The sequence below is a fragment of the Ovis aries genome, chromosome 2 (genome assembly GCF_016772045.2).
Source record: "Ovis aries strain OAR_USU_Benz2616 breed Rambouillet chromosome 2, ARS-UI_Ramb_v3.0, whole genome shotgun sequence".
Lineage (NCBI taxonomy): Eukaryota > Metazoa > Chordata > Mammalia > Artiodactyla > Bovidae > Ovis > Ovis aries.
This window is the reverse complement of record NC_056055.1, coordinates 141,530,744-141,556,744: the sequence shown is the minus strand read 5'-3', so window position 1 is coordinate 141,556,744 and position 26,001 is coordinate 141,530,744. Positions and strand designations below refer to the sequence as shown.

The 26,001-nt window shown below is 41.0% G+C and overlaps 1 protein-coding gene and 1 long non-coding RNA gene across 16 annotated transcripts in view; both read left to right on the top strand.

The window, feature by feature from the left end:
• B3GALT1 (beta-1,3-galactosyltransferase 1) overlaps positions 1–6,595 on the top strand; it is a 621,523-nt gene extending 614,928 nt beyond the window's left edge. For all 14 annotated transcript variants that reach the window (XM_042243778.2, XM_060409812.1, XM_060409811.1 and 11 more), the window contains one exon: positions 1,674–6,595. In XM_042243778.2, the coding sequence (XP_042099712.1) occupies positions 1,903–2,883 (981 nt within the window). In that variant the 5' untranslated portion in view covers positions 1,674–1,902 and the 3' untranslated portion in view covers positions 2,884–6,595. The remainder of the gene's footprint in view (positions 1–1,673) is intronic.
• Positions 6,596–24,110: 17,515 nt separating this feature from the next.
• The window catches only part of LOC105609277 (uncharacterized), a 64,761-nt gene continuing 62,870 nt past the window's right edge, over positions 24,111–26,001 (top strand). For both annotated transcript variants that reach the window (XR_009599328.1, XR_009599327.1), the window contains exon 1: positions 24,111–24,332. This is a non-coding gene — a long non-coding RNA (uncharacterized LOC105609277). The remainder of the gene's footprint in view (positions 24,333–26,001) is intronic.

The following is a 26,001-nucleotide window of genomic DNA, read 5'->3' as shown; positions in this document are numbered from 1 at the left end:
TTAGAACTGATTCAAATGTATTCTTTTTGATGGCTGAGTAATACTCCATTGTGTATATGTACCACAGCTTTCTTATCCATTCATCTGCTGATGGACATCTAGGTTGTTTCCATGTCCTGGCTATTATAAACAATGCTGCAATGAACATTGGGGTACACATGTCTCTTTCAATTCTGGTTTCCTCGGTGTGTATGCCCAGCAGTGGGATTGCTGGGTCATATGGCAGTTCTATTTCCAGTTTTTAAGGAATCTCCACACTGTTCTCCATAGTGGCTGTACTAGTTTGCATTCCTACCAACAGTGTAAGAGGGTTCCCTTTTCTCCACACCCTCTCCAGCATTTATTGCTTGTAGACTTTTAGAAAGAAGGTAATGATAACCCTGTATGTAAGACAGCAAAAGAGATGCAGACGTACAGAACAGACTTTTGGACTCTGTGGGAGAGGGAGAGGGCGGGATGATTTGGGAGAATGGCATTGAAACATGTATAATATCATATAAGAAATGAATCACCAGTCTAGGTTTGATGCAGGATACAGGATGCTTGGGGCTGTTGCACTGGGATAACCCAGAGAGATGGTATGGGGAGGGAGGTGGGAGGAGGGTTCAGGAGTGGGAACTTATGTACACCCGTGGCAGATTCATGTTGATGTATGGCAAAACCAATACAGTATCGTAAAGATAAAAAATAAATAAATAAAATTAAATTTAAAAAATAAAAAAATTAAAATACCATTAAAAAAAAAAAAAACCACATGAGAGAGCCAAAACAAACAAACAAAAAAAAAAAGAGTTCTGCCACATCTCCACTGAATTTGTGGCCCCCAGGCTCCATGGTCTCTCTTACTATACTCCCGCCATGTTTATAGGCAAGTGTAACTAAGTAAAAAGAATAATTACAAAGGAGACGGTATAATTTTACCAAGGAGACTTAAGGGTGAATTGTTAAAAACCACAAAAAGCAGTACCATTTAGATCAGCTCCAAAATGAATGCTGCTCACTGTCTGGAGGTCACTAGGGCCACGGTCTCCGTGCATGAGGCGTAAGGATATACTCCTTATGAAGTGTCATAGAAAGAATGAGGAAGTAATATTTGTGGGTAAGGGAAAAGTGAGGAAAAGTTGGGAATGACTTCTAAAAGGCAAAGGCAAGGGAGATAATATCAGCAGAGATTTTCTAATGGCAATCGATGCATTTTCAAGAATGGAGCTAGACAAAGCAAGGAGATGTTGAGATTAACCTCATCAGATTGATTACTTCATCAGAGTCAAACAAACAATAACTTAGACTTGAGAAAATATGAGACTGTGTGTGAGACTTCCCTGGTTAGAAGAAGACTATCATCAAAAAGTATTTAACTGCAAAGAAGGCCTCTTGTGAAGAGGGAATCTTTTATGACAATTACGAATATTCTGTTTCCTTCACATTCATCTTTAGTTTATAATCTATAGTATATTTGCTAATACCTTGGAGGTATGAACATCCATAAACACCTTCCAGCAAGGAAAGAAAGGTAGAATGCTTGTGTCAGGGAGTTTTCAATACTGATGGAAACGCATGCCTATGTTTATTTTGTTCAGCGTGGGTCATTCTTACAGTCTCATTAGGTTTCTCTGAGGACGTGAAATGACTAAATAAATCTGAATGACAACTGTACTTTATTGATTTTGCAGAGTTTAGAGGAAGATTGATGAGGCATGGACCCTTGCTTCGCATATGGAGGAAAGTAGACTAAATACAGAGATGCCAGACAGCCACTGAACCCCATGGACAGTGCTGCACTCACGCTGATCTGTCGAACTTTAAAATTTCCTAGTAATATGCAACCTTTGCCAAACGAAAAGAAACTGATGCCCAGAAGGCATACTCTTCAGTATTGGGAATAGACGTGCCCTGAGGACAATGGCTTCAAAGGTCTCCTGTTTATACGTCTTGACCGTGGTGTGCTGGGCCAGCGCTCTCTGGTACTTGAGTGTAACTCGTCCCACTTCCTCCTACACTGGCTCCAAGCCATTCAGCCATCTGACGGTTGCAAGGAAAAACTTCACCTTTGGCAACATAAGAACTCGACCTATAAACCCCCATTCTTTTGAATTTCTGATAAATGAGCCCAGCAAATGTGAGAAAAACATTCCTTTCCTCGTCATCCTCATCAGCACCACCCACAAAGAGTTCGATGCCCGCCAGGCGATCCGAGAGACCTGGGGGGACGAGAACAACTTCAAAGGGATCAAGATAGCCACCCTGTTCCTCCTGGGCAAGAACGCCGATCCTGTTCTCAACCAGATGGTGGAGCAAGAGAGCCAAATCTTTCACGACATCATCGTGGAGGACTTCATTGATTCCTACCATAACCTTACCCTCAAAACCTTGATGGGGATGAGATGGGTGGCCACTTTTTGTTCGAAAGCCAAGTATGTCATGAAAACAGACAGTGACATTTTTGTCAACATGGACAACCTTATTTACAAACTATTAAAACCCTCCACCAAGCCACGAAGAAGGTATTTTACTGGCTATGTCATCAATGGAGGGCCCATCCGAGATGTCCGCAGTAAGTGGTATATGCCCAGGGATTTGTACCCTGACAGCAACTACCCGCCCTTCTGCTCGGGGACCGGCTATATCTTTTCAGCTGATGTGGCTGAGCTCATTTACAAGACCTCACTCCACACCAGGCTGCTTCACCTGGAGGATGTGTATGTGGGACTGTGTCTTCGAAAGCTGGGCATCCATCCTTTCCAGAACAGTGGCTTCAATCACTGGAAAATGGCCTATAGTTTGTGTAGGTACCGCCGAGTGATCACCGTGCATCAGATCTCTCCAGAGGAAATGCACAGGATCTGGAATGACATGTCAAGCAAGAAACATCTCAGATGTTAGGATTTTTACCGATGTAAATATGTGTTTCTTTTCTTTTTTAAGAGATGAGGCTTAGGGTGTAGGTATTTTACAGGTGTCACCAAGGAAAATGAACTGGTGAAGGGGTTTATAAAAAGTATTTTTCTTTCCAATCCTAGTTCCTTTTTTGAATCGCCAATTTCCACATGTTAAGCTCTGCTCATAGAAATAATACATGGGTTTACAAGGCCAGATTTCATTCTCAGGTCCTAAGGTACTGCATTTATCTCAAAAAGCAACTTCCTAACAAAGGCTAGGATTTACATACTGTGCATCTAAGATAAAAAAAAAAAATCTGGTTCTGGGAAACTAGAACTCATTGTAATGTCTTCATATTCTCTCTGCAAAAGTAAATAACACTTTATCAAAAACAACTCAGAAGCAGCACAGTCAGGGAGACACGCTGGATGTGATGATTCATACTGTGTGTGATGTTACATTGAACTTTCACATAAATTGCCATGGAATGTGTACAGTATTTCCAGTTCCACCAAGAAATGAACTTAGTACTGGAAGGGAGGCTGCAGTTAAGTAAATGGAAATTTATACTTGAGGATCAAATATTCTCTCTGTTTGGAAGACAGCTCTGCTTGCTCATCCAAGGATTAAACCTGGTCAGCAGGTGGAATGTATATAAAATGCTACTTAAAAAATAAACAGGAGATTTTTTTTTTTGATCTTTCAGAACAAATATTACCTGGTGCCCCCAAGGAGACTTTGCCAAATGTAATTTCACCTGCTTCCTTCCATACGGTGTCACTAAATACCTTTTACAGTTTCTGGTTCAGATAGGCACATGTGTAGAAATAAGTCGGTAGGAGGCCAGAAGGATGATAATGACACGGAGAAAACAATACAAATTTACATGTGCATTGTAATTAGCATGAGCTCAGCACTGGTGTCAAAGGCCCCTTCCATACATTTGCAAAGCTCATGAAAAAATATTTGAGGAGGGAGGATTGTTACTGAAGGATTTAGGTCTACTGTTGATAGATGCAATCTCTTCAGCATCCGATCTATTCAGGTATTTCTAACAGCAGTGCTGTTCAGGGGTATTCTGGAAGCTCTGTGATTGAGGATTATGGGAAGGAAGGGTGGGGATGCTTGAGTCCAGGTTCTATGGCTGCCATCATCTGAATCATGTAAGCCTGCATCCTCACTTTGCTGTGCTTCGATACACTCATTTATAAAACATCTGGAAAAAACACCTACCTTACAGGTGCTGTGAGAGCAAATTGCATTTGCTGAATATTTTGGGATCCTTAGTTTTAACGGTGCTACTTAAAGCAGTGTATCATGCATTACGCTAAATGTTAAAATAACTACATAATTGCCATGATGGTCATCAGTAGTGGTGACCTCACTGTGGTATGATATCTGCCAAAATATAGATCAAATATAACTCTTAGCGCACCTGATTCTTCTAGGACTGACTTTTCCTTGAATATGTTAGGTGTTTGTGAAGGCTTCGGTTTCTCTGTCATTTCTTCTGGTTTCAATGAATAAGTTATTACTTCAGTGCATTGCCTTGATATCCCAGGGTGCTGACAGGAAAGGCAGCTGCCTTTCTTTAGGGAGGAGCCTCTGGCTGGGGGGTACATTATAGTCACTGAAGCACATGCTTTGCATAATGTATCACATCCACTTAGGTCTCAGGAAACATTTGGTCTGAATTCTCAGTAAGAACTTTGAAGCCTGGCAGAGGTAGTCCACCTCTGGCAGAAGAATAGACACTCAGCAAACCCACACATTGCACATTTCCAGCACTCATTAGAAAACTTGTTTGCGTCCATTCAAAGAAAGCTCCACAACTGAAAGAGTATACCTTTTTTTTTAAACCTGCCCTTTGCAAGCTAGGAGTTGATAACAAATAAGCAGATGAAATGTATAAATGGAAATCATGGCTTACTTCTTGAAAACACTGAATCTCTCATCTCCAGCCCAACAGAACCTAATAGGAGACAGACCTTCCTGTCTCTTAATACATCTTCATCTCAAGTCAGCAGGACCACTGAGTTTGATTAGAAAATAACATTAGGTAGCCTGGAGAAAGATGGATCAGCACAAGGCGAGCCACCCTCAAACCCCCAACTTGCAACTGCTGTGAGTTCCAATCACTGGAAAAGTCTCACAACATTGAACTTAGTTTGCCTGTCCATCATGTAGTCAAATCAAGGCCCAGTCTTATACCAACGTCTTGTATTTACCTTATGCTCAGCCGAGCCACCCTCAGTGTTAAGGAACTGCACATTATAAACATCATATGTATACATCTGTGGATCACTTTATAAGTGTGTGTGAGTACATTATGAATAGAGCGCTAGTCTTAAGAAGGAGCAAAAATCGAGAATCATGTCTTAAAGAACTATTTCCTAACTTTTTTATGCTAAGTAGTACTCATGTGACAAACATGTAAATATTCATCAAAAACCATATGTATATATTTTTAAAGGCATTTTTTTTTCTTCTTCCCAGCTGTATGTATTGCTAGAATCTGCTTGCTATGTACATTTCCTTCTGCATGGAACTTGGTGAGGCAAGGTCATTTGTCCAGTTTCAATAGCCTAAAGCATGGTTGCCTTTTGTTTTTTGAATGTTCCAAAAATGTTTCAATCAAGTGATCAGGAAAAAGGTCTAATTTTCTACTTTTGCTAATTTTATGACACTGGCCAAATTAGGATTAGTTAACAAATCAGTGATTTGTTAAGCCATTTTTAAACTTATTGTTCTTTCTTTGACATAAAATAGTGTTTCAGACAGCATTTTACCAGAAATCAATTCAGACAATTTTAGGAAAAGCTTCTGACTGTCCCCCGACTTGTTTTGTTCGTTATGCATCAGATAACAAAAGATATCAATACTTCATGTCTATACTCTTAAATTTTCATTTAAAATTTTATTTTGGGGAAAAAAAAATCTGTCTTTGGTGGCTAGTTTGTGTGGCTTTCTGTCTTCTTATATTGGAGCAAATGTCAGTTTCAATATATATTGTTGTAATTTTAAAAACCAAAATCAAAAAATGAAGATCATTTTCAATTTGAAATAAATTCAGAACAAAACCCCTTTGTGTGGCATGACATGGGGAAAAGAAACTCTTTACAGAGAAGCTAAGGAAGGAGTTTTTCAATCAAATCTCTTCTATTAAAAGACTGAAATATTTCCATAAAACATCTGGGATTCATTTTCTACCTTTCCTAATATGTGGGTTTAGGGGGGAATTGATTATCTCATTTCTTCTGTAAAGGTGAAGATAGTTTTTATAAGCAACAAAGTAACTTGTGAATGAAAGAAGTAATTTACTAGAAACGCTTGTTGATAATAATTGACATTTAGGTATGTCATTATATACGAATGATTGTATTTATGTATTTATTTGTCAAAATTGTACATACTGTTTCACCAAATGTAATTGTCTGTAAAAGTGCACTCTTCACTTTTGTAGTACAACTTAGGGTTACATGGGTTGCCAATCAAGCTGCTAATCAGAATACTATTTTTTGTATCAGTGTTATAAAACTGAAAAATAGATGCTGAAAATGTCTTTACATTCAGTTTCTTCCCCTTCCTTATGAAATGTAAACTGTTGATTGAAAGCACGATGCTAATGTATAAGCCCATCTGTCATGAGGAAGATTATGGTTCCATAAAGCTGATTTTTTAATCCATTGGGACAAATAAACAGAAGCAGAACATACTTTCCACTTGGCTTCTTTTCTGAAAGAATCTCTTTGGCGAGCTGTGATTATTGGAATTAGCTAATGTCCTGTTGTCTTGTTAACCTTCCTCACAACCTCAATATCAGTGACAGTTCAAATCACTTGGAGCTTGTACACAAGAGCCCATAGCAACTTGATAGTCAACTCAGAGATGACTTGGTTTAGTAGACTATGGACTACTACTCCAGGATTTAGGAAACGACTATCCTCCTTGCCCCTTGGCAGCTTCATGTAAGTCTCTGTGTTAAATTGTAATGGTTGAACATGCCAACAAATTCAAATCCAAAGAGCATTATGTTGATAATGTGCAGTGAATCAGGACATGTCAAATCCAAGGCTAAAGTGTCATCCTTACATTTCACACACATGTATCCTTTGGAATATTGCATACTCTTTTAAAAGTTTGATGAGACTGGAAAAATATCAGTCAGGTATTCTTTACAGCTAACAAGTAGATGCTGATTGCTGATACCTGACTTTGCAAGCAAGAGACTAATAGCTCTTTAGGAGGTAAAATTTCCTTTTTATTAGCAATCTGATCTAGCCAAATAGGTCTTCCCTTTTTAATTGACAGTAAGCTTTGGATCTACTACCCTGCACCCCGAAGTTCAAAAGGTAAAGTCTATCAGGTGAGTTGTGAGTAGAACATAAAAACATGAAATAGACTTGCATTCAATGTGACTTTTAAATAATTTTGTAACTGGAGTATAATTGCCTCACAGTGCTGTGTTAGTTTCTGCTGTACAGCAAAGTAAATCAGCTATATGTGTACATACATCCCTTTCCTCCTGAACCTCCCTCCCAGCCCTCCAGGTCGTCACAGAGCACCAAGCCGCTTCCTGTGCTGCACAGCAGCTTCTCACTAGCTCTCTATTTTACACACGGTAACATATGTTCATATATATATATATCCGTGCTACTCTCTCAATCCATCCCACCCCTGTGTCCCCATGTCCCTACATTTGCGTCTCTGTTTCTGCCCTGCAAAGAGTGGCACATATATGCAGTGAAATATTATGCAGCCATGAAAAGGAATGAAATTGGACCATGTGTGGTGATGTAGACAGACCTAGAATCTGTCACACAGAGTGAAGTCAGAAAAACAAATACCATATATTAACAAATATATGTGGAATCAATGTGACTTTTTACAAGGACCAACATTAAGAGCAGTGCTCGGAAAGTACAGACTGGGAGCATCAGTGACAAACAGTTTGTTAGAAATGCCAATTCTTGGGCTCCCCCAGAAAAGTTGGGGTGTGACTCAGAATTATGTTTTAATAAGCCCTTTAGGTGATTCTCTTGCACCCTAAAGTTGAGAACATTGATCAGGAGTAGAGATTGGCAAGCTACACTCTGAACCACAGCTGGCTAAGAATGGATTCACAGTGAATATTTGCAATGACTCAGGAGAAACTAACACTGAACCCCAACTAAGCAAAATATCTCAACAGGAAGATTTCCACTTTTCTCGTTAGTAGATGTGTATTGCAAAAAAAATTAAAAATACTTGATCATTATTTTATCATGTTTTCAAACCATCAATACACAAACTGAAAAAAAATTTGTTGCTTGTTATTTAAGTACTTTCCTGTATCTTCAATTTTGCCTCTTGGTCTGCAATGCTTAAAATATTTATTATCTGGCTCTTTACAGGAAAAGTTTGCCAACCTCTGACTTAGAGGAAAACATCTGATAAAGGTGCAACATATGAAATTCCTCCACTTGTCAGTGAAAAGTCACATCAGTAAAGCATCCTGGAATTGTCTGCTTGCAGCCAGGGAAATGACAATGGAGTCGTAATAATGAATTGCATTAAAAACCAACAGCTGCATGTGTTTTTAAAATATTTCATTTTTCTCAAAGTGATTTTTAAAACTGATAAAAGCTTGCTCCTAATTGTAACAATTATCCAAAGCTTAATTAATATATTGCTTAAAGATGTGTGGGCACTAGACCTAAGAGGATGGGTTTCATACAGCTCGATTATCATAATTACAAGCATTCTATTTTCCCATTTACTTAATTGATTGTCACAGCTTTCCAGATGAATTCATGCTGCTGGAAGAGAATCGAATACATCTCTGAAAGAAAGGAAAAACCAGAAATGAGGCTATTTAGAAAAGTGAGGTATCTCAGAATATAATCCATGGTGAGCATGAAAAATTGCCCTCGATAATATCTCCTTACCTCTTTGGTTAAAAGAGGCTTTTTTGTGAAATGAAAAAGAAATGAATGAAAAAGTATTATTGATTCAGCTACATCTATAATAACACAGGCTCCACTGTCTCTTCAGCCAGAGGTGCCTAGCACTCAAGAAAAATTTTCCATTTAGTTTTCCTTATAGAATCTATTAGTTTGGTACATTATGTTGACTATTTGTTATGCCTTTTGCAATGACCTCAGTCCTCACCTGGAGGGAGCGTGGCATGAGAGGTGATTTATTCTCTCTCTGAGGTTTATTCCAGAGTATTTCCTCAGCAGTGGCTGCCTGATACGGCAGGCTGGGCAGACTTACGTGTGGGGGTTTTGTGATGAAGACTATTTTTCAGCAGAGACGAGGATGACCCCACCAAGCATGAGGTGAGGAAAAAGAAAACATTAGAGACTTTCTCCCATTGCGAAGCCTTAAATTTTCAGTTCCCATTCCTGTTTTGTCATTATCTTTGTTGTTGTTTATTCCTAACAGTAACCCCTATGAGGTAGATGCTGGCTCAGCTGACAGGTTAGGAAACTGAGGCAACAGAGAATTTTATAACTTCCAGGGTGAACTCAGGTCTTATGGCTCTCAGGGCCAACACAGCTGCCTCTCACAGGTAAGAACATATACAACCATGCCCACCCACGTCCTATGCTACACGATGTCATTATTTTAATTTTTAAATTTGTTTTCAGATTGGAGCTTCCCCCACATTCTTATTGTGGGGGGAGTATATAATTTACATACTTACCCTTTTAAAGTGTACAGTTCTATAAATTTTGATAACTGTATACATTCCAGTAATGACCATCGTAGTCAAGATACAAGACAAGTCCATTACTTTCCGCCTAAATTCTCTCACAGCTCTTTGTAATCAGTACCCTTCTCTACTCTGTGTCTATCACTGATCTGTTTGCAAACTTCTGTTTTACATGAGATTTGCATTTAATTCAGTAGCTTACCATATATATGTTTAGTGTTTGTTTTCAATCACGCTTTTTTCTAAAGTGACATGCTTGTCAGTTCACATTCTCTTCTATGTCAACTTGATTTTCTTCTTTGTTTGTTTTGCTTTGCTTACATTTTTGCTTTAGAAAAAGGTTCTTTGAGTAACCCATTATGACAACTTAGTATAAAGACAAGGAGAAATCTGTAGAGGAAGAGAATAGAAAAAGACAAAAAGATCTTAAGATAATAGTTAAACATCATGAAAGTACAGGTAAAAGATTCAGGAATTTTTGAAAGAAACCACCATTGATTCGATAATACCCAAATCTAATGAATATTAATAAGAAGGTGCAAGTCAAAAATCTATAACCCCACTCACTCTGATCTAGCCCAACTCACTGGGAACTTTAATAGAGCTCCTCTCCTTCAGAGCTCACACACATTTCTGTGAAGTGGAAGGAACGATCTATAAGTTCAATTATCCTTTTTTCCCTTTTAGAAGTAGAGGGTCCTCTGGAGAGGCATCCATCACTCACAAGTTCATTGAAAAGGCACGCCCTCTCTGCCCTCTGGGATTTGTCTCCAACCACACTCATGAGCTCTGCTACTGTACCTGCCTGTGATTCCTTTCTATGGTTTTCTTCAACATACGTTAGTTCACATTTCCTTTAGGAAAAGGTAACTTCACCACTATAAGCTTCTCTTCAAACTTTATCGACAGAAATATCTGAGTTAACTTGCAAAGCACACTGTTGATAACACTACGCCCCTCCGTCTGGGAGGCCATTCAAGCTAAAGGCAGCATAGCTGTGGGAGAGAAACAGCAGGCTGGAGCTAGACCAGCAGGGAGGGACATGCATGCTCTACGGCGGAGCTTCTCAGGCTACAACATGCCTGGTGATTACCTGGGAGTCTTGCTAAAGTGCAGGATGATAGTTCAGGGTATAACCCAAGGTTCTTATTTTCTTGTAAGCTCTCAGCGCTGATGCTGCTTGTCCTTGGAACAACCAGGCTCCAGGTCCATCCTGAAGTATGGAGACAACAGGAGCAGAAGGAAAGGATCAGAGAGAGAAACGTTTGCCACCAGTGACACCAAACAAGCATAAATGTAGCCTAACCTTGGAATATGGCCATTCAGATTAGTAATCTGACCTCTTGAGGTGGAACAATGTGTAATGTGGGAGAGAGGAAGTGTTTTGGCATGAAATCAGAAACTAGGTCGTCCCTCCTAAATGAGGAATCCAGTATTTATTATGGGTACCACTTTGGAGATGAGGACTCCAAGAGTCAACGTAAGTGACTTGTCCAGTGTCAAAAATTGGTAACCAGAAATATAGTATTCAAACTCTATGTCTTTTGACTGGAGTCCAAATGCTTTTTTCCATTATATTATAGTCTTCTCGATTCCATTTGGAATTTTGGAAACAAAGGAGGGGAAAATGCTGGTTTTAAATGTTACAAGTAGCATTATATCCAAGACCAAAAGGGTAGTCAGTGCTAAAAGTGCTTAAAAGTCAGCATAGGAAAAAAAAAAAATCCAGAGTCCAGAACATGCAGCCCAAAGAGTATGGAGATACCTGGGGAATCAGTCTTGGAATCTGGGACAGAGTCAAAGAAATAGGTTCAGAACATCCATCAGAATTACTTTATTAAGTGGCAAAAAAAAAAAAAAAAAAAGAGAGAGAGAGAGAGAACCAGATTTTTCAGGCAGAAACTTCATCCAGCAATATTTTTAACTGCTATATCCTGGGTTGGCTCGGAGGGTGGGCTGTACCTCTACTTTGCATCTGGAAGCAACCTAGATCAGTGTAGCCACAAGTCAAATCAGTGTTTTCAAAAGGAACACACAGCACACTCTGCAAAGGCTTTGCATGTGCTTTTTATTTCCAAGTCAAATGGAGGGAGGAGAAAATGACTCCAAGGTGACAAAAGAGAAGAGTCAGAAACAGAGACAGTGAAAACTTTAAAAGGAAATGAGGAGCAAAGAGCAGGAAGAAAGAGAAGAGAAGAGAAAGCAGCCACTCAGGTGAGGTGGAAGGTGAGGGAAGAGTCTCGCCTGTTTTCATTTTATGTTGGCCAGTGTGTCTGCTTTTGCTGCTACTGTGAAAAGTAAGTGTTATGGATTTCAATCCATTTTCCAGCAAATTCTCTCACAGCTGAGAGTAAAGAAAAAGGAGAGAGCGGGGAGGCTCCCCAGAGGCAGTTGTCAGTCGTGCTTTTTCCTAAGGTAATGTGTTTGTCAATTCACATTCTCTGTGTATCAGCTTGATTTTTGCTTTTTTGTTTGTTTTGCTTTGCTTACTTTTGCTTTACAATTATTCTCAGTTGGTTCCGAGATCCACGTCGGAAATGCTACTTTCTTTTGCATTAAGTTTTGTAGGATTGCTATGGCCTGGACCCCAAAGATTAGACCCTTGGATTTCCACGGGCCTAGATTAATTAGTAAGTGAAATACCTACCTACCATTTTCAGTGGAGAAAGAGATAGTTACTCTTTCTCCTCCTTAGAAGGCAGGTACAACCTAGAGCTATCTAGGGAGATCAAATAGTGACAGCTCTCTAGTTAACAGGATATTTGAGGAGTTCCGAACCCATCACGCTTCTTCTAGCAGCTTCTGGTCTGCTGGTTTCCAGTTTCCATTGTTGTTTTCAAGACTATTGCGAAGCTAGGGGGAGGTGGATAAGATTAAAATTAAAAACACAGAGAACTTGCTGTTCTGGTAAAGGTCCAGCCATATTTCTTAAATAAACACTCCTCAGATTGTTGCAAGACTAATTAATTTATGGAGCTCTGATAAAGTTTGACAATGAGAGTTCCCCGCCACCCCCCCTCCCCGAATAGTTACATTCTTTTCATGGATGAGCAGATTTTCGGAGGTCCTTATTCTACTATTCTGGAAAACGATTGTTGGCAGTTCATAGATTCATTCTGTCATTTACATAGTTACTGATAAAGGAATGCTTTTTATTTCAACAAATATTTATTGTTATTTAGCATACCTCAAAAATTATTGTGCTAGGTATAGCTGAAACATGTTAGAAGGTGGCTTCTGTGGAATATAGGGAATAACTAAAAAGGTTTTAAAGCAGAATAGCTAGTGGCAGTGGAATATTCAAGGCAGTGGAGATTGGATTAGAGTGAAGAGCCATGTTTGGATTAAAATAGAACAGGTATAGATGACCACTTGAGTGTAAGATGGAGGGAGCAGGTGGAGTAACACTTTCAGCATTCATTTATCAGAGTTCCTCCTTGTCAGTACAGTTTGTCAATATTCTTTGAAACAGATGCTCTTATGCTCAGTACCACAGTCTAGGTTTAGGGATGCTAGACCATAGTCCAGCATCCCTAAATCACCTAAGCTTGGGATTGCAGGCTCATTCTAAGCCTGCAGTTGACTCACACCACCAACCCCGACTCTTTTTCCCTATATGAACTCATGCCCCTTCCTTTAGTCACTATGACTAAAGGATTTTATGGGGAAGAGGAAAACAGGGAAGTGTAGGTGGCTGCTCAGGTCAATGGATGATCTTCATTCAGTAGCGTTTATTCTTCATTAATCACAGTGATATTTTAGTTTTTAAAAATTATCTGAAAGTTTGAAAAAAATCAGCTATTATTCATACCATTCTAATGCAATTATTATTATTCTATATGTTTCCTTCAAATAGTTCTCCTGTGTTTATTTTTACATGTTAGTAATATTTGCCATGCTATCTGGAATCTTAGCTTTGTTACTTTAAGTTACAAACATGTCTTGTTCTGCTCTGTTTTTAGTGGATACACTGTATTTCTGCTGAGGAACATATTATAATTTAGTTAAAATGTCTACTACTGTCAGACGTTTCTGTCAAACAAAGGGACATCATTCTAAGAAGACTGAGAATCAGAGACTTAGTATTATAAGTTGATATGTAAAATTTATTTTTTTCAATTTCTAAATAGAATTGCTACCTAGCATTGCTGGGATCCCTGAGGAAGGCACAGGCTGTGGTTCTCTTGCAGATCAGAGCACATCTCTGGTGCTTTGGGAGCAGTCATTCTTCCATGCACTTAAGCTTTCCCCCGTGAAAGGGGGAATACTGGGTTTTGGTGTCTAGTGGAAACACTCTTCTAGGAACAGAGAGCACCAGCCTCTTCAGATCATCACAGGGTTCTCAACTTCCCTCTTAGGGACCTCGGTGGGCCTTTATTTCTCACAGACCAAAAGAGATGAAATGCCTGTGTTTGAGCAGGAACATTTTCACGGTCTAGGCATCTATTTGCCGCCCTTTTTCCTCAAAGTTTACTTTATTCTATTCCCAGGAAAACAGACTGTGGAGTTGGTTGAGAAGAGTCCTATTCACAGTACCCAGAACATCCTTTTTACATGCGAAGCCTTATTCAATTTATTTTGAAATAAGCTCATGCTGGGAAGGGCTGCTTTTCTAAAAGTTGTGAAATGCAAGAGACAGTAGCAGCTGTTCACTTGCAGGTTCAGAAAGAATGAAATGAGCAAAATACCCTACCAGCCTCCATTATTAGATAATTAGCAGTTCTCCTCCTGTATCAATTGTCCATCAGCCAAAGGAGGTGTAAGTTTCCTTTCCCCAATTCCTGTTTCATATGCACCAACATTTTGAGTGACTACACAGAAACAAGTCAGAGACTATCTTTGCTTTGACCTGAATAAACTACATCTTCAAAGACTTACCTTTTCACTCAGAGGTTTGGGGTGACCCAGGTGTATAACCCAAAGAGAGTTTCACTTGTGTTGAGAGGAATGGAAGCAAATAAGTTCAGGACTGAAAGGGGCATTTGAGAGCATCTAGTTCAGCAATTCTCAAAGGCCATCCATTTACCAGTCTAGCTGACTACAAAAATCTTACCACTGGAGCTTTTAATAGTGTAGGTTATCACCTCTCAACTCTGGGGATTCTAACAGTGGAACAATAATGATGAGTGATTCTTCTGTTTGGTCATGTTTGCTGACCATTTTTAAATGAGAAAATGAAGGCCCAGAGAGAATAACATTCAATCACTTATTCAATCATTTATTTGTCAGACAGCTATTGACACAGGCAAATCAAAATTCCCCATCCTAGTTTTTACATTGTTACACTGTCTTCCTAAAACTGTAACTACAGGCCGTGAAAAGTAAAAGCGCTAGTTACTCAGTCGTGTCTGATTCTTTGCCACCCCATGGACTATAGCCCACCAGGCTCCTCTGTCCATGGAATTTTCTAGGCAAGAACACTGGAGGTGGGTAGCCATTCCCTTCTCTAGGGGATCTTTCCCACCCGAGGATCAAACCCGGGTCTGGATCCTCCCAACCAAAGGACTGAACCCAGGTCTCCTGCACTGCAGGCAGACTGTTCACCATCTGAGCCACTAGGGAAGCCCCAACTATGGGCTACGGGCTTTCAAATACCAAGTGAGGGCTCATGGAATAAAGTTCTAAAGAACTAAAGATCACTTATTTTGAGAACAAAGCATTTTGTTTTCCTATAAACAAAGAAGACCCCCAGTGACTAATTATTTCAGCATAGAATTGTAGTTAAAATGCTTTTTACATTGCCTTGGCTCTTTCCTATTACCTCAACAGGGTAGGGGAAATTTACTTGTTTATTTAACAAATATTTGAAGTCTAAGCACCTCTTAATATATCAGATTGTGCTAGGCATATAGCTCATGAACAAAAGACACATACTCCCTACTGTAATGGAGCTTACAGTTTAGTGAGGGTTAAGGATAATTAAACAGATAGTTTGCAGTTGAGTATGGTGGGTATTATGACAAGCAGATTGTTAGGGAGTTTCCAAATATTTAAAGCTTTTATACAGTTATGAAGGAATGATTTTGGCCAACAGTTATTTCCTATTGATTCAAAGAAAATTAAGGATATAAGTATATTCATAAGTGGATAAAATAATAGCAGTTCAAATCAGACAACCAGTGCTTATTGTGGAGTGGAGAGGTTGGCAAATCCTTTTCTCAAAAAACAACTATAAAACTCAACTAAATTCTTGTAAACACCCATTTTAGGGCTCTGGAAATTAACAAAGGCAAACAACAGATTGAGGAAAGTTGCTTCACAAAACTCTGCTAGAACTATATATAAGAACGGAGGGCATTTGTGGCTTTCTTTCCTGGGATGGCTCAGTCAATGTAATTTTGCAGGGTAAGGCTAGTCATGAAAAGCGAGAGCTTTGTTGCTGGAGGGGGCTCACTTTATTTGGAGTAGAAAGTGAAAATCCATGTTTCACTGGACTATTTCAGAAGTAGCAGTATTGGTAATCGGCAGTTCTGCAAGTAAACTTAGTTGCTCTGCTAGCCTGAAGCTGCAGTTCCAGTTGGTGAGAATAGAGTGACCAGAGTCGATGCAGGACTTTATTTATGTATTTATTTATTTTTACTTTATTTTACTTTACAATACTGTATTGGTTTTGCCATACATTGACATGAATCAGCCACGGGTGTATACAAGCTCCAAATCCTTAATCCCCCTCCCACCTCCCACCCCCATCATCTCTCTGGATCATCCCCATGCACCAGCCCCAAGCATCCTGTATCCTGTAACGAACATAGACTGGCGATTCGTTTCTTACATGATAGTATACATGTTTCAATGCCATTCTCCTAAATCATCCCACCCTCTCCCTCTCTCTCAGAGTCCAAAAGTCCGTTCTATACATCTGTGTCTCTTTTGCTGTCTCGCATACAGGGTCATCATTACCATCTTTCTAAATTCCGTATATATGTGTCAGTATACTGTATTGGTGTTTTTCTTTCTGGCTTACTTCATTCCGTATAATTGGCTCCAGTTTCATCCATCTCATTAGAACTGATTCAAATGTATTTTTTTAATGGCTGAGTAATACTCCATTGTGTATATGTACCACAGCTTTCTTATCCATTCATCTGCTGATGGACATCTAGGTTGTTTCCATGTCCTGGCTATTATAAACAGTGCTGCAATGAACATTGGGATACATGTGTCTCTTTCAATTCTGGTTTCCTCTGTGTGTATGCCCAGCAGTGGGATTGCTGGGTCATAAGGCAGCTCTATTTGCAATTTTTAAGGAATCTCCACACTGTTCTCCATAGTGGCTGTACTAGTTTGTATTCCCACCAACAGTGTAAGAGGGTTCCCTTTTCTCCACACCCTCTCCAGCATTTATTGCTTGTAGACTTTTGGATCGCAGCCATTCTGACTGGTGTGAAATGGTACCTCATTGTGGTCTTGATTTGCATTTCTCTGATAATGAGTGACGTTGAGATGCAGGACTTTAATAGAGATCTCAGAATGGCAGTGTTATGAATGGCTGACTTCTTATCTGAAACAGTGGAGGCCAAAAGGCTGTGCAATGACATTCAAAATTCTTAAAAAAAAAAAAAAGTCAGTGAATATATCAATATTCAGCAAAACTATCCTTCAGAAATAAAGATGAAATAGAAACATGCCTAGATGAATAAAACCAAGATACTTTGCTGGCAGTCTTTTCTTCCAAGAATACTAAAGTCTTTCTCAAGGATAGAAAATGGCATCAGATGTTGAGGATGTTCTACAGAAAGAAATGGAAACTAGTAACAGCCTATATAAGTATTTGTTCATCTCTTGATGACTTTAAAAGATATAAAGTTGGAACAATTCAAAATTGGAATTAAGAAAAACATTCATTTATGATAGCATCAAAAAGACTTGGAATAAATTTAACAAAAGTAGTGCAAGATCTGTAAACTGAGAACTACAATGAATTACTGAAATAAATCAAGAAGATCTTTAAAAACAAAGAGACATTTCATGTACATGAATTAGAAGATTCAATGTTCAAAAATTCCAGCAGGCATTTTTTTTCACTTGACAACCTGGCCCTAAGATTTACACTGAAATGCAAAGAACCCAGAATAGCCAAGACAATTTTGAAGGAGGAAAAAAAAGGAAAAACCTGAAAGTTTTCAGTCAGTTCAGTTCAGTTGCTCAATCGTGTCCAACTCCCTGCGACCCCATGAATCACAGCACGCCAGGCCTCCCTGTCTATCACCAACTCCCGGAGTTCACTCACACTCATGCCCACTGAGTCGGTGATGCCATCCAACCATCTCATCCTCTGTTGTCCCCTTCTCCTCCTGCCCTCAATCTTCCCAGCATCAGGGTCTTTTCAAATGAGTCAACTCTGCATCAGGTGGCCAAAGTATTGGAATTTCAGCTTCAATATCAATCTTTCCAATGAGGTTTATATCACCCAATTCCAAAACTTAATACAAAGTAAATCAATATGGTTGGGTACTTGTGTAATGTCAATTTTAAAAAGATTCACAATGTGAGAGTTGCAAGATAAGTTTTATTTGGGGAAAAATGAGGACTGCAGCCCAGGAGACAACACCTCAGATAGCCCGGAGAAACTGCTCCAAAGAGGTAGGAGGGAAAGGTCAATGTGTGATTTTGATGAAGGGGGAATTCATGCAATCAAGCTCTTATCTTATGAAAGGTTTTCTTTTCTGCTAGTCACAAGAAGCTGATGTCACCACAAAGGAATTTAGTGTTTTTCTAGAAGTGGAAAGATACAAGGGTTGGGATCATGAAATCAGTTCCTGAAAATATCTATCTAAAGACACATTCCGCCAGTTTTCCTGGAGCACAGTGTGCCTCATTCTCCACCCTGGACTCCCTACAGGGTGTGTCAAAGGTCAACAGCTGCAGTAGCACAGGATTTAATCCCTACAGAGGCAGATGGCGAATGCTCTTGTTGCTGCTAAGTCACTTCAGTTCAATTGCTCATGTTATGCCCAAGTCGCGAAATCTCCCAATGACCACCAGGGAGCCGATATCCGATGCAAAAGCAAGAGAGTTTTTATTACCAAGCTCGAGCTGAGGCTCCCACCATTACCAACGCAGCGGCTAAGGAGAGGAGCCCCGAGTTTTGGGTTATACTGCTTATATAGGGAATATTCAGGTGAAAGGGTAACAAAGAGGGTGTTCAGGCTGAAGGACTACTGGTTGGTTACCCTCTTCTATAGGGTTGTGTGTGGATTTCTGATTGGTTTATTTTACTTCCATGGTAGATCATTACTTCCAAGGTAAATCACAAACGTCACAAATGTAAATCATTACTTCCAAGGTAAATCACAAATTCTTGAACTTAAAGTCAGGAGGTTTAACCTAAGGGCCGATTGGCTCATGCACAGTGGGGCAAGTTTAGGCAATATCCAAAGTCTAAGTCTGTTTGCCTGGTACCTTTGCAAAATGGAGCTCTTTTACAAGATGGAGTAGCTTAGGCTCTTCACTCAGTCATGTCTGACTCTTTGCGACCCCACTGACTGCAGCATGCCAGGCTTTCCTGTCTATCACCAACTCCCAGAACTTACTCAAACTGATGTCCATCCAGTTGGTGATGCCATCCAACCATCTCATCCTCTGATGCCCACTTCTCCTGCCCTCAAATCTTTCCAAGCATCAGGATCTTCTCCAGTGAGTCAGTTCTTCACATCAGGTGGCCAAAGTATTGGAGTTTCAGGTTCAGCATCAGTCCTTCCAATGAATATTCATGACTGATTTCCTTTAGGATTGACTGGTTTGATTTCCTTGCAGTCCAAGGGACTCTCAAAAGTCTTCTCCAACACCATAGTTTAAAAGCATCAATTCTTTGGTGCTCAGCTTTCTTTATAGTCCAACTCTCACATCCCTACATGACTACTGGAAAAACCATAGCTTTGACTATATGGACCTTTGTTGGCAAACTAATGTCTCTGTTTTTTAATATGTTGTCTAGGTTGGTCATAGCTTTTCTTCAAGGAGCAAGCAAATTTCATTTTCATGACTGCAGTCACCATCTGCAGTGATTTTGAAGCCGAAAAAAATAAAGTGTCTCACTTCAGTTATATCCAACTCTTTGGGTCCGGACCTATGGACTGTAGCCCACTAGGCTCCTCTGTCCATGCGATTCTTCAGGCAAGAATGCTGGAGTGGGTTGCCATGCCCTCCTCCACCTCCAGGGGATCTTCCCAACCCAGGAATTAAACCCACATCTCTTATGTCTCCTGCATTGGCAGGTAGGTTCTTTACCACTAGCACCATCTGAGAAGCCTGGCAAATACCCTTGGCAAATGTCAATTTGTCACTGACAATAAGAAGTTATGACCAACCTAGATAGTATATTCAAAAGCAGAGACATTACTTTGCCGACTAAGGTCCACCTAGTCAAGGCTATGGTTTTTTCTGTGGTCATGTATGGATGTGAGAGTTGAACTGGGAAGGAGGCTGAGCGCCGAAGAATTAATGCTTTTGAACTGTGGTGTTGGAGAAGACTCTTGAGAGTCCCTTGGACTGCAAGGAGATCCAACCTGTCCATTCTGAAGGAGATCAACCCTGGGATTTCTTTGGAAGGAATGATGCTGAAGCTGAAGCTCCAGGACTTTGGCCACCTCATGCGAAGAGTTGACTCATTGGAAAAGACTCTGATTCTGGGAGGGATTGAGGGCAGGAGGAGAAGGGGATGACCAAGAATGAGATGGCTGGATGGTATCACGGACTCGATGGCCGTGAGTCTGAGTGAACTCCGGGAGATGGTGATGGACAGGGAGGCCTAGTGTGCTGCGATTCATGGGGTCGCAAAGAGTCAGACACGACTGAGCGACTGAACTGAACTGAACTGATAGATCCGTGGTGTAGAATTGAGGGTTCAGAAATAAAGCCTTATACTTATGATTCAGTGATGTTCAACAAAGGTGCTCATGTAACAGGAGGAAGAGGGGCAGAGCACAACTTTTGAAAGAACGACGTAGCCCAAGGACACAACATAAACTGATTAGAATCAAATGGGACCAAGATGGCAGACAAGACTAGACCTTGATCCTCAATCAGCAAGTGAAATGACACACCCAGAGGTGCCACGACAGTCCCAAGGCACTGTTAAAAGACCAAGGAGTGGGCACTGGCCCAAATCCTGGAAATCTCCCTTCTCCAAAATAGTTGAAATAATCCTCCCACTCATTAGCATATGAAATTACCCAGCCTATAAACTAACCACGCCACATTTCGCAGCTGCACTCATCTTCTGCAATGGCCCACACTCTATGGATTGTGCTTTTCTTTGAATCTGAATAAATGGCTACTTCTAACCTATCACTTTGTTTCTTGCTGAACTCTTTCTGTGATGAGACATCAAGAACCTGAGCTTCATTAGGTCCTAAAACCAGGTACCATGGGTTTTGGCTGGGTTTGAGTCCCAGCCATGTTGGTTCAAGTCCCAAGCAGGGTTTTGGCTGGATTTGAGTTCCACTCATCTCAAAATGACACTCATCTCACATGCTAGTAAAGCAATGCTCAAAATTCTCCAAGCCAGGCTTCAGCAATACGTGAACTGTGAAATTCCAGATGTTCAAGCTGGTTTTAGAAAAGGCAGAGGAACCAGAGATCAAATTGCCAACATCCACTGGATCATGGAAAAAGCAAGAGAGTTCCAGAAAAACATCTATTTCTGCTTTATTGACTATGCCAAAGCCTTTGACTGTGTGGATCACAATAAACTGTGGAAAATTCTGAAAGAGTTGGGAATACCAGAACACCTGACCTGCCAAATCTGTATGCTGGTCAGGAATCAACAGTTAGAACTGGACATGGAACAACAGACTGGTTCCAAATAGGAAAAGTAGTATGTCAAGGCTGTATATTGTCACCCTGCTTATTTAACTTCTATGCAGAGTATGTCATGAGAAACGCTGGACTGGAAGAAACACAAGCTGGAATCAAGATTGCCGGGAGAAATATCAATAACATCACATATGCAGATGACATCACCCTTATGGCAGAAAGTGAAGAGGAAGTAAAAGCCTCTTGATGAAAGTGAAAGAGGAGAGCAAAAATGTTGGCTTAAAGCTCAACATTCAGAAAACTAAGATCATGACATCCAGTCCCATCACTTCATGGGAAATAGATGGAGAAACAGTGTCAGACTTTATTTTTCTGGGCTCCAAAATCACTGCAGATGGTGACTGCAGCCATGAAATTAAAAGACGCTTACTCCTTGGAAGAAAGGTTATGACTAACCTAGATAGTATATTCAAAAGCAGAGACATTACTTTGCCGACTAAGGTCCGTCTAGTCAAGGCTATGGTTTTTCCATTGGTCACATATGGATGTGAGAGTTGGACTGTGAAGAAGGCTGAGTGCCAAAGAATTGATGCATTTGAACTGTGGTGTTGGAGAAGACTCTTGAGAGTCCCTTGGACTGCAAGGAGATCCAACCAGTCCATTCTGAAGGAGATCAACCCTGGGATTTCTTTGGGAGGAATGATGCTAAAGCTGAAACTCCAGCCCTTTGGCCACCTCATGTGAAGAGTTGACTCATTGGAAAAGACTCTGATGCTGGGAGGGATTTGGGGCAGGAGGAGAAGGGGACAACAGAGGATGAGATGGCTGGATGGCATCACTGACTCGATGGATGTGAGTCTGAGTGAACTCTGGGAGTCGGTGATGGATAGGGAGCTGTGGCGTGCTGCGATTCATGGGGTCACAAAGATCGACACAACTGAGCGACTGAACTGAACTGAGTTCCAGCTACGTGGGTTTGAGTCCCAAACAAGGTTTTGGCTGATTTTGAGTTCCAGCCACATGGGTTCAAGTCCCAAGCAGAGTTTTGGCTGGGTTCGAGTCCCAGCCATGTCAGTTCAAGTCCCAAACTGAGTTTTGGCTGGATTCAAGTCCCAGCACATGGGTTCAGGTCCCAATCTGTGGTAAATGGTTTCACTAAGACGGTTGAATAGGGAAGGAAAAATCCTTTTTTAAAAAATGATCTGCAACACTAAGATATCTTCGGCAACAAAATGGTTTTACTTGATATCTCACACCACACACAAGAATTAGTTCAAAATGTACCACAGATCTTAATGTAAGAGCTGAAAGACTGGTCTGAAAAAGTGAATCTAAGAATTATCAAGTTGGAATGGCATTTTGGTTGTATCCAGAAGACACTGTCACCAGGCAATCCAGGAATACTCAGACCCTGCTTCATTCACAGTATCTGGGGAAGATGAAAGCCCAAGAAACAGTAGCCAAAGAAAATCACAGCCCCCCTTAAGATTAAAGTGGGCATGGATCCCGAAACTAAATGATGAAGACTGGGAAACTGAATAAGAAACCCTAGAATTGAACCCCTCTTATTTAATTAGCAGTTTCCCTTGTTAAGTGATGGGTGAAAAGAAAGTGAAAGTAAAAAGGTATTAGTCACTCAATCCTGTCCAACTCTTTTCGACCCTATGGACTGTAGCCTGCCAGGCTCCTCTGTACATGAAATTCTCCAGGCAAGAATACTGGAGTGGATTGCCATTTCTTTCTCCAGGAGATCTTCCCAACCCAGGGAGCGAACCCAGGTCTCCCACATTGCAGGCAGATTCTTTATCGTCTGAGCCACCGGGGAAGCTCTAGGTGATGGGTGATCTCATCCAGACTGGCCTAGGAAGAAAGAATTTAATGGGTTGTAAATGAAAACCTCAAAGGTGGAGCTGTCTTCAGGGATGCTCTGTCCTGTAGCTCAATCTCAAGGTACCTTTCTATCCATAGCTTAACATAATCCTGTGTACTGGCTCCATTCTCAGGCCGTCTGTTTCCTTATGATTGATGACAGCTGTCAAAGTTCTAACATCACATCTTCCCATCTCAAGTCCAGTGGAAAAGAGCCATTTTCTAACAGTCTCAGAAAAAATTCTCATTGGTTTGTGCTCCCTGAAACACGGAGGCCAGGGCTGGGCAATACTCTCACCACCTAGGAATGAGCAAACAGGAGCCTCACCCCAAGAATATAAATGGAGGGTAGAAAAGAGGGTAGCTTCCCAGAGATAAACTAGATAACTCTTTCCTGGCAAAAAGCAAATGGGTGCTAGGAAGTAAAAATCTCACAGGTTTCCACTGCAACCTTATTCCTTTAAGCTAATAATTTTCCACTTATTTCATGCAAAATACAACTAGAAAACATCCATCAGATCCAGAGGGAGAAAGAAAGAGCAGTAAAAAGGACATTTGAAAATCAAACTTTAAAGAAAAATTTTAATGACATTTGTCCCCAAGTCCTTTTGTTTAACCAAACAAGGACCCAACTACAGTAGCTGCCGTAGCTCAGGTATCATATGACAGAAAGAGAAAAGGAGGCTCAGAGAGAAAGTGAAAGTGAAGTCACTCAGTCGTGTCCGACTCTTTTCGACCCCATGGACTGTAGCCTACCAGCCTCCTCTGTCCATGGGATTTTCCTGGGAAGAGTACTGGAGTGGGTTGCCATTAAGCATCTACACCTGGGCCCAATCAGAGTGAAGAGACAGGTGGAAGTCTGGCGGAAGGCGGAAGTCAACAGCAGCAGCAGGGCGAGGCCTGGGCTACTTTGCAGCGGCAAGCCTCGGAGCAACGGACCAGGTCAGCTGCACGGAGAGGAGAGGCGGAGCAAGGGGCCAAAGCTCCAAGCCTCTCCTCCCGAGTGACGCCAGTTGGTCTTTAACAGTTAAGCCAAGAGAAAGAAAGAAACCATGCGTCTCCCAGGGAACGGGTCTTTCTAGACGCCATCATTCTGCTTACTCACGCAAGACAGGGCGCCAGTCTTGAGGTGAGCGTTCCTCTTCCCTGGAAAGGAAGGAGAGGGTGGGGGCTTACCTTTCTCCTGCAGGTCTGCGTGTTAAGAGTTGGTTATTAAGCTGTGAATGTGTGTAAAGTGAGGAGAGAAGAGTAGAGGAAAGAGAAACAGGAAGATAGGGACAGGCCTAGGCTGGATTCTGGCAGAGCCCCAGTCTTTAAAGAAAAGGTAGGTTTTCTTTTCCTTCACAGGTATTGTTGGTTTTGGTTTTCAGAGTCCTTGAAGGTTAAAAGCAGTCTGGACACAGGTTTACCTCCTGACCCCCGATTAGCAAACCCAGGGGACTCAGACTGCCCTGGAAGCTCAAGGAGGAGGTTTGTAAATCAGGGAATTGTGTTCTGTGTTCGAGCTGAAGATACAGTAGCCCAGACAGCTGACATAGAACACTAGTTGCATTTTTCTGGGTTTGAGGAGGAAGTATTTTCCTTTTGGAAACCTCGTTTGGCCATTTCAAACCTTTGTATAAGTTTGTATAAGTTTGAGAAAATTACCAAATAAATTTTTGCCAGAATCCTGCCACAGATTTCCAAGTTAGCAGTTTTGTGAAGTACCAGGGGAGGAACAGCTGCAGAAAGAAAAAGGTGCTCATTCTTGGACAGGAAAGAAGTGTTTGGAGTCTGTTGGTTTAGTGCCAGCAGGGTCAGGGAACTATAGACCTGAGGCCTCAAGAGCTGGGTGTTTTTCTAAGGAGGACATGGTGTCTGATCAGGGAGAAGAGTTGAGAATGAAAACTGATTGCTTATCAAATCCAGAGTCAATTACATGGAGACAGGACATACTCGGAATCTGTTGAAATCCTAGGGCAAGTTATTTTGAGGCTAGGATGGCAGGAGGAAAGAAAGTTGATTAACTGCTGCCCGCCCCATCACCCACATGCTTTGCCAGTAGTGCTCTACATATATGACCTCACTTTGCGTCTGTGCACGTGTCCTCAGTGGCTCAGTCGTGTCTCTTTGCAACTCCGTGCACTGTAGCTGCGCCAAGCTCCTCTGTTCATGGGATTATCCAGATGAGAATACTGGAGTGCGTTGCCATGCCCTCCTCCAGGGGATCTTCCCAACCCAGGGATTGAACCCAGGTCTCCTGCAGCTCCTGCATTGGCAGTGGATTTTTTACCACTGAGCTACCTGGGGAACCTGATGAAGGTGAAAGAGGAGAGTGAAAAAGTTGGATTAAAACTCAACATTCAGAAAACTAAGATCATGGCATCTGGTCCTGAAAGGTTGTTGCTCAACCATGAAATATGCTGGGATTCTTGGCCTCTGGAGAGGAATTAAATGCGGGGCCAGTGACAAGGCTTGATCACTCAGAGCTTTTGTGTAATACAGTTTTATTAAAGTATAAAAGAAATAGAGAAAACTTCTGACATAGACATCAGAAGGGGGCATAAAGAGTGCCCCCCTGCTAATCTTTAGCCAGATGTTGTATAGCTACTAGCATTCTGCTAATTAGAGAAAGGAAATGTTTCAAAACTCAGAAACTGGTACCAGGCCCCACACCCACAACATGCATTTTGAGAGAACATTGGCACCAGGTGAGTCATCCCAGGCCATGAAATGATTGACATGAATCTTGAAAGGCAGGGTTCCAAGTAAATATATAGTTTCATTAACATAGATTAGGAGGACAATGTGTGAGTATA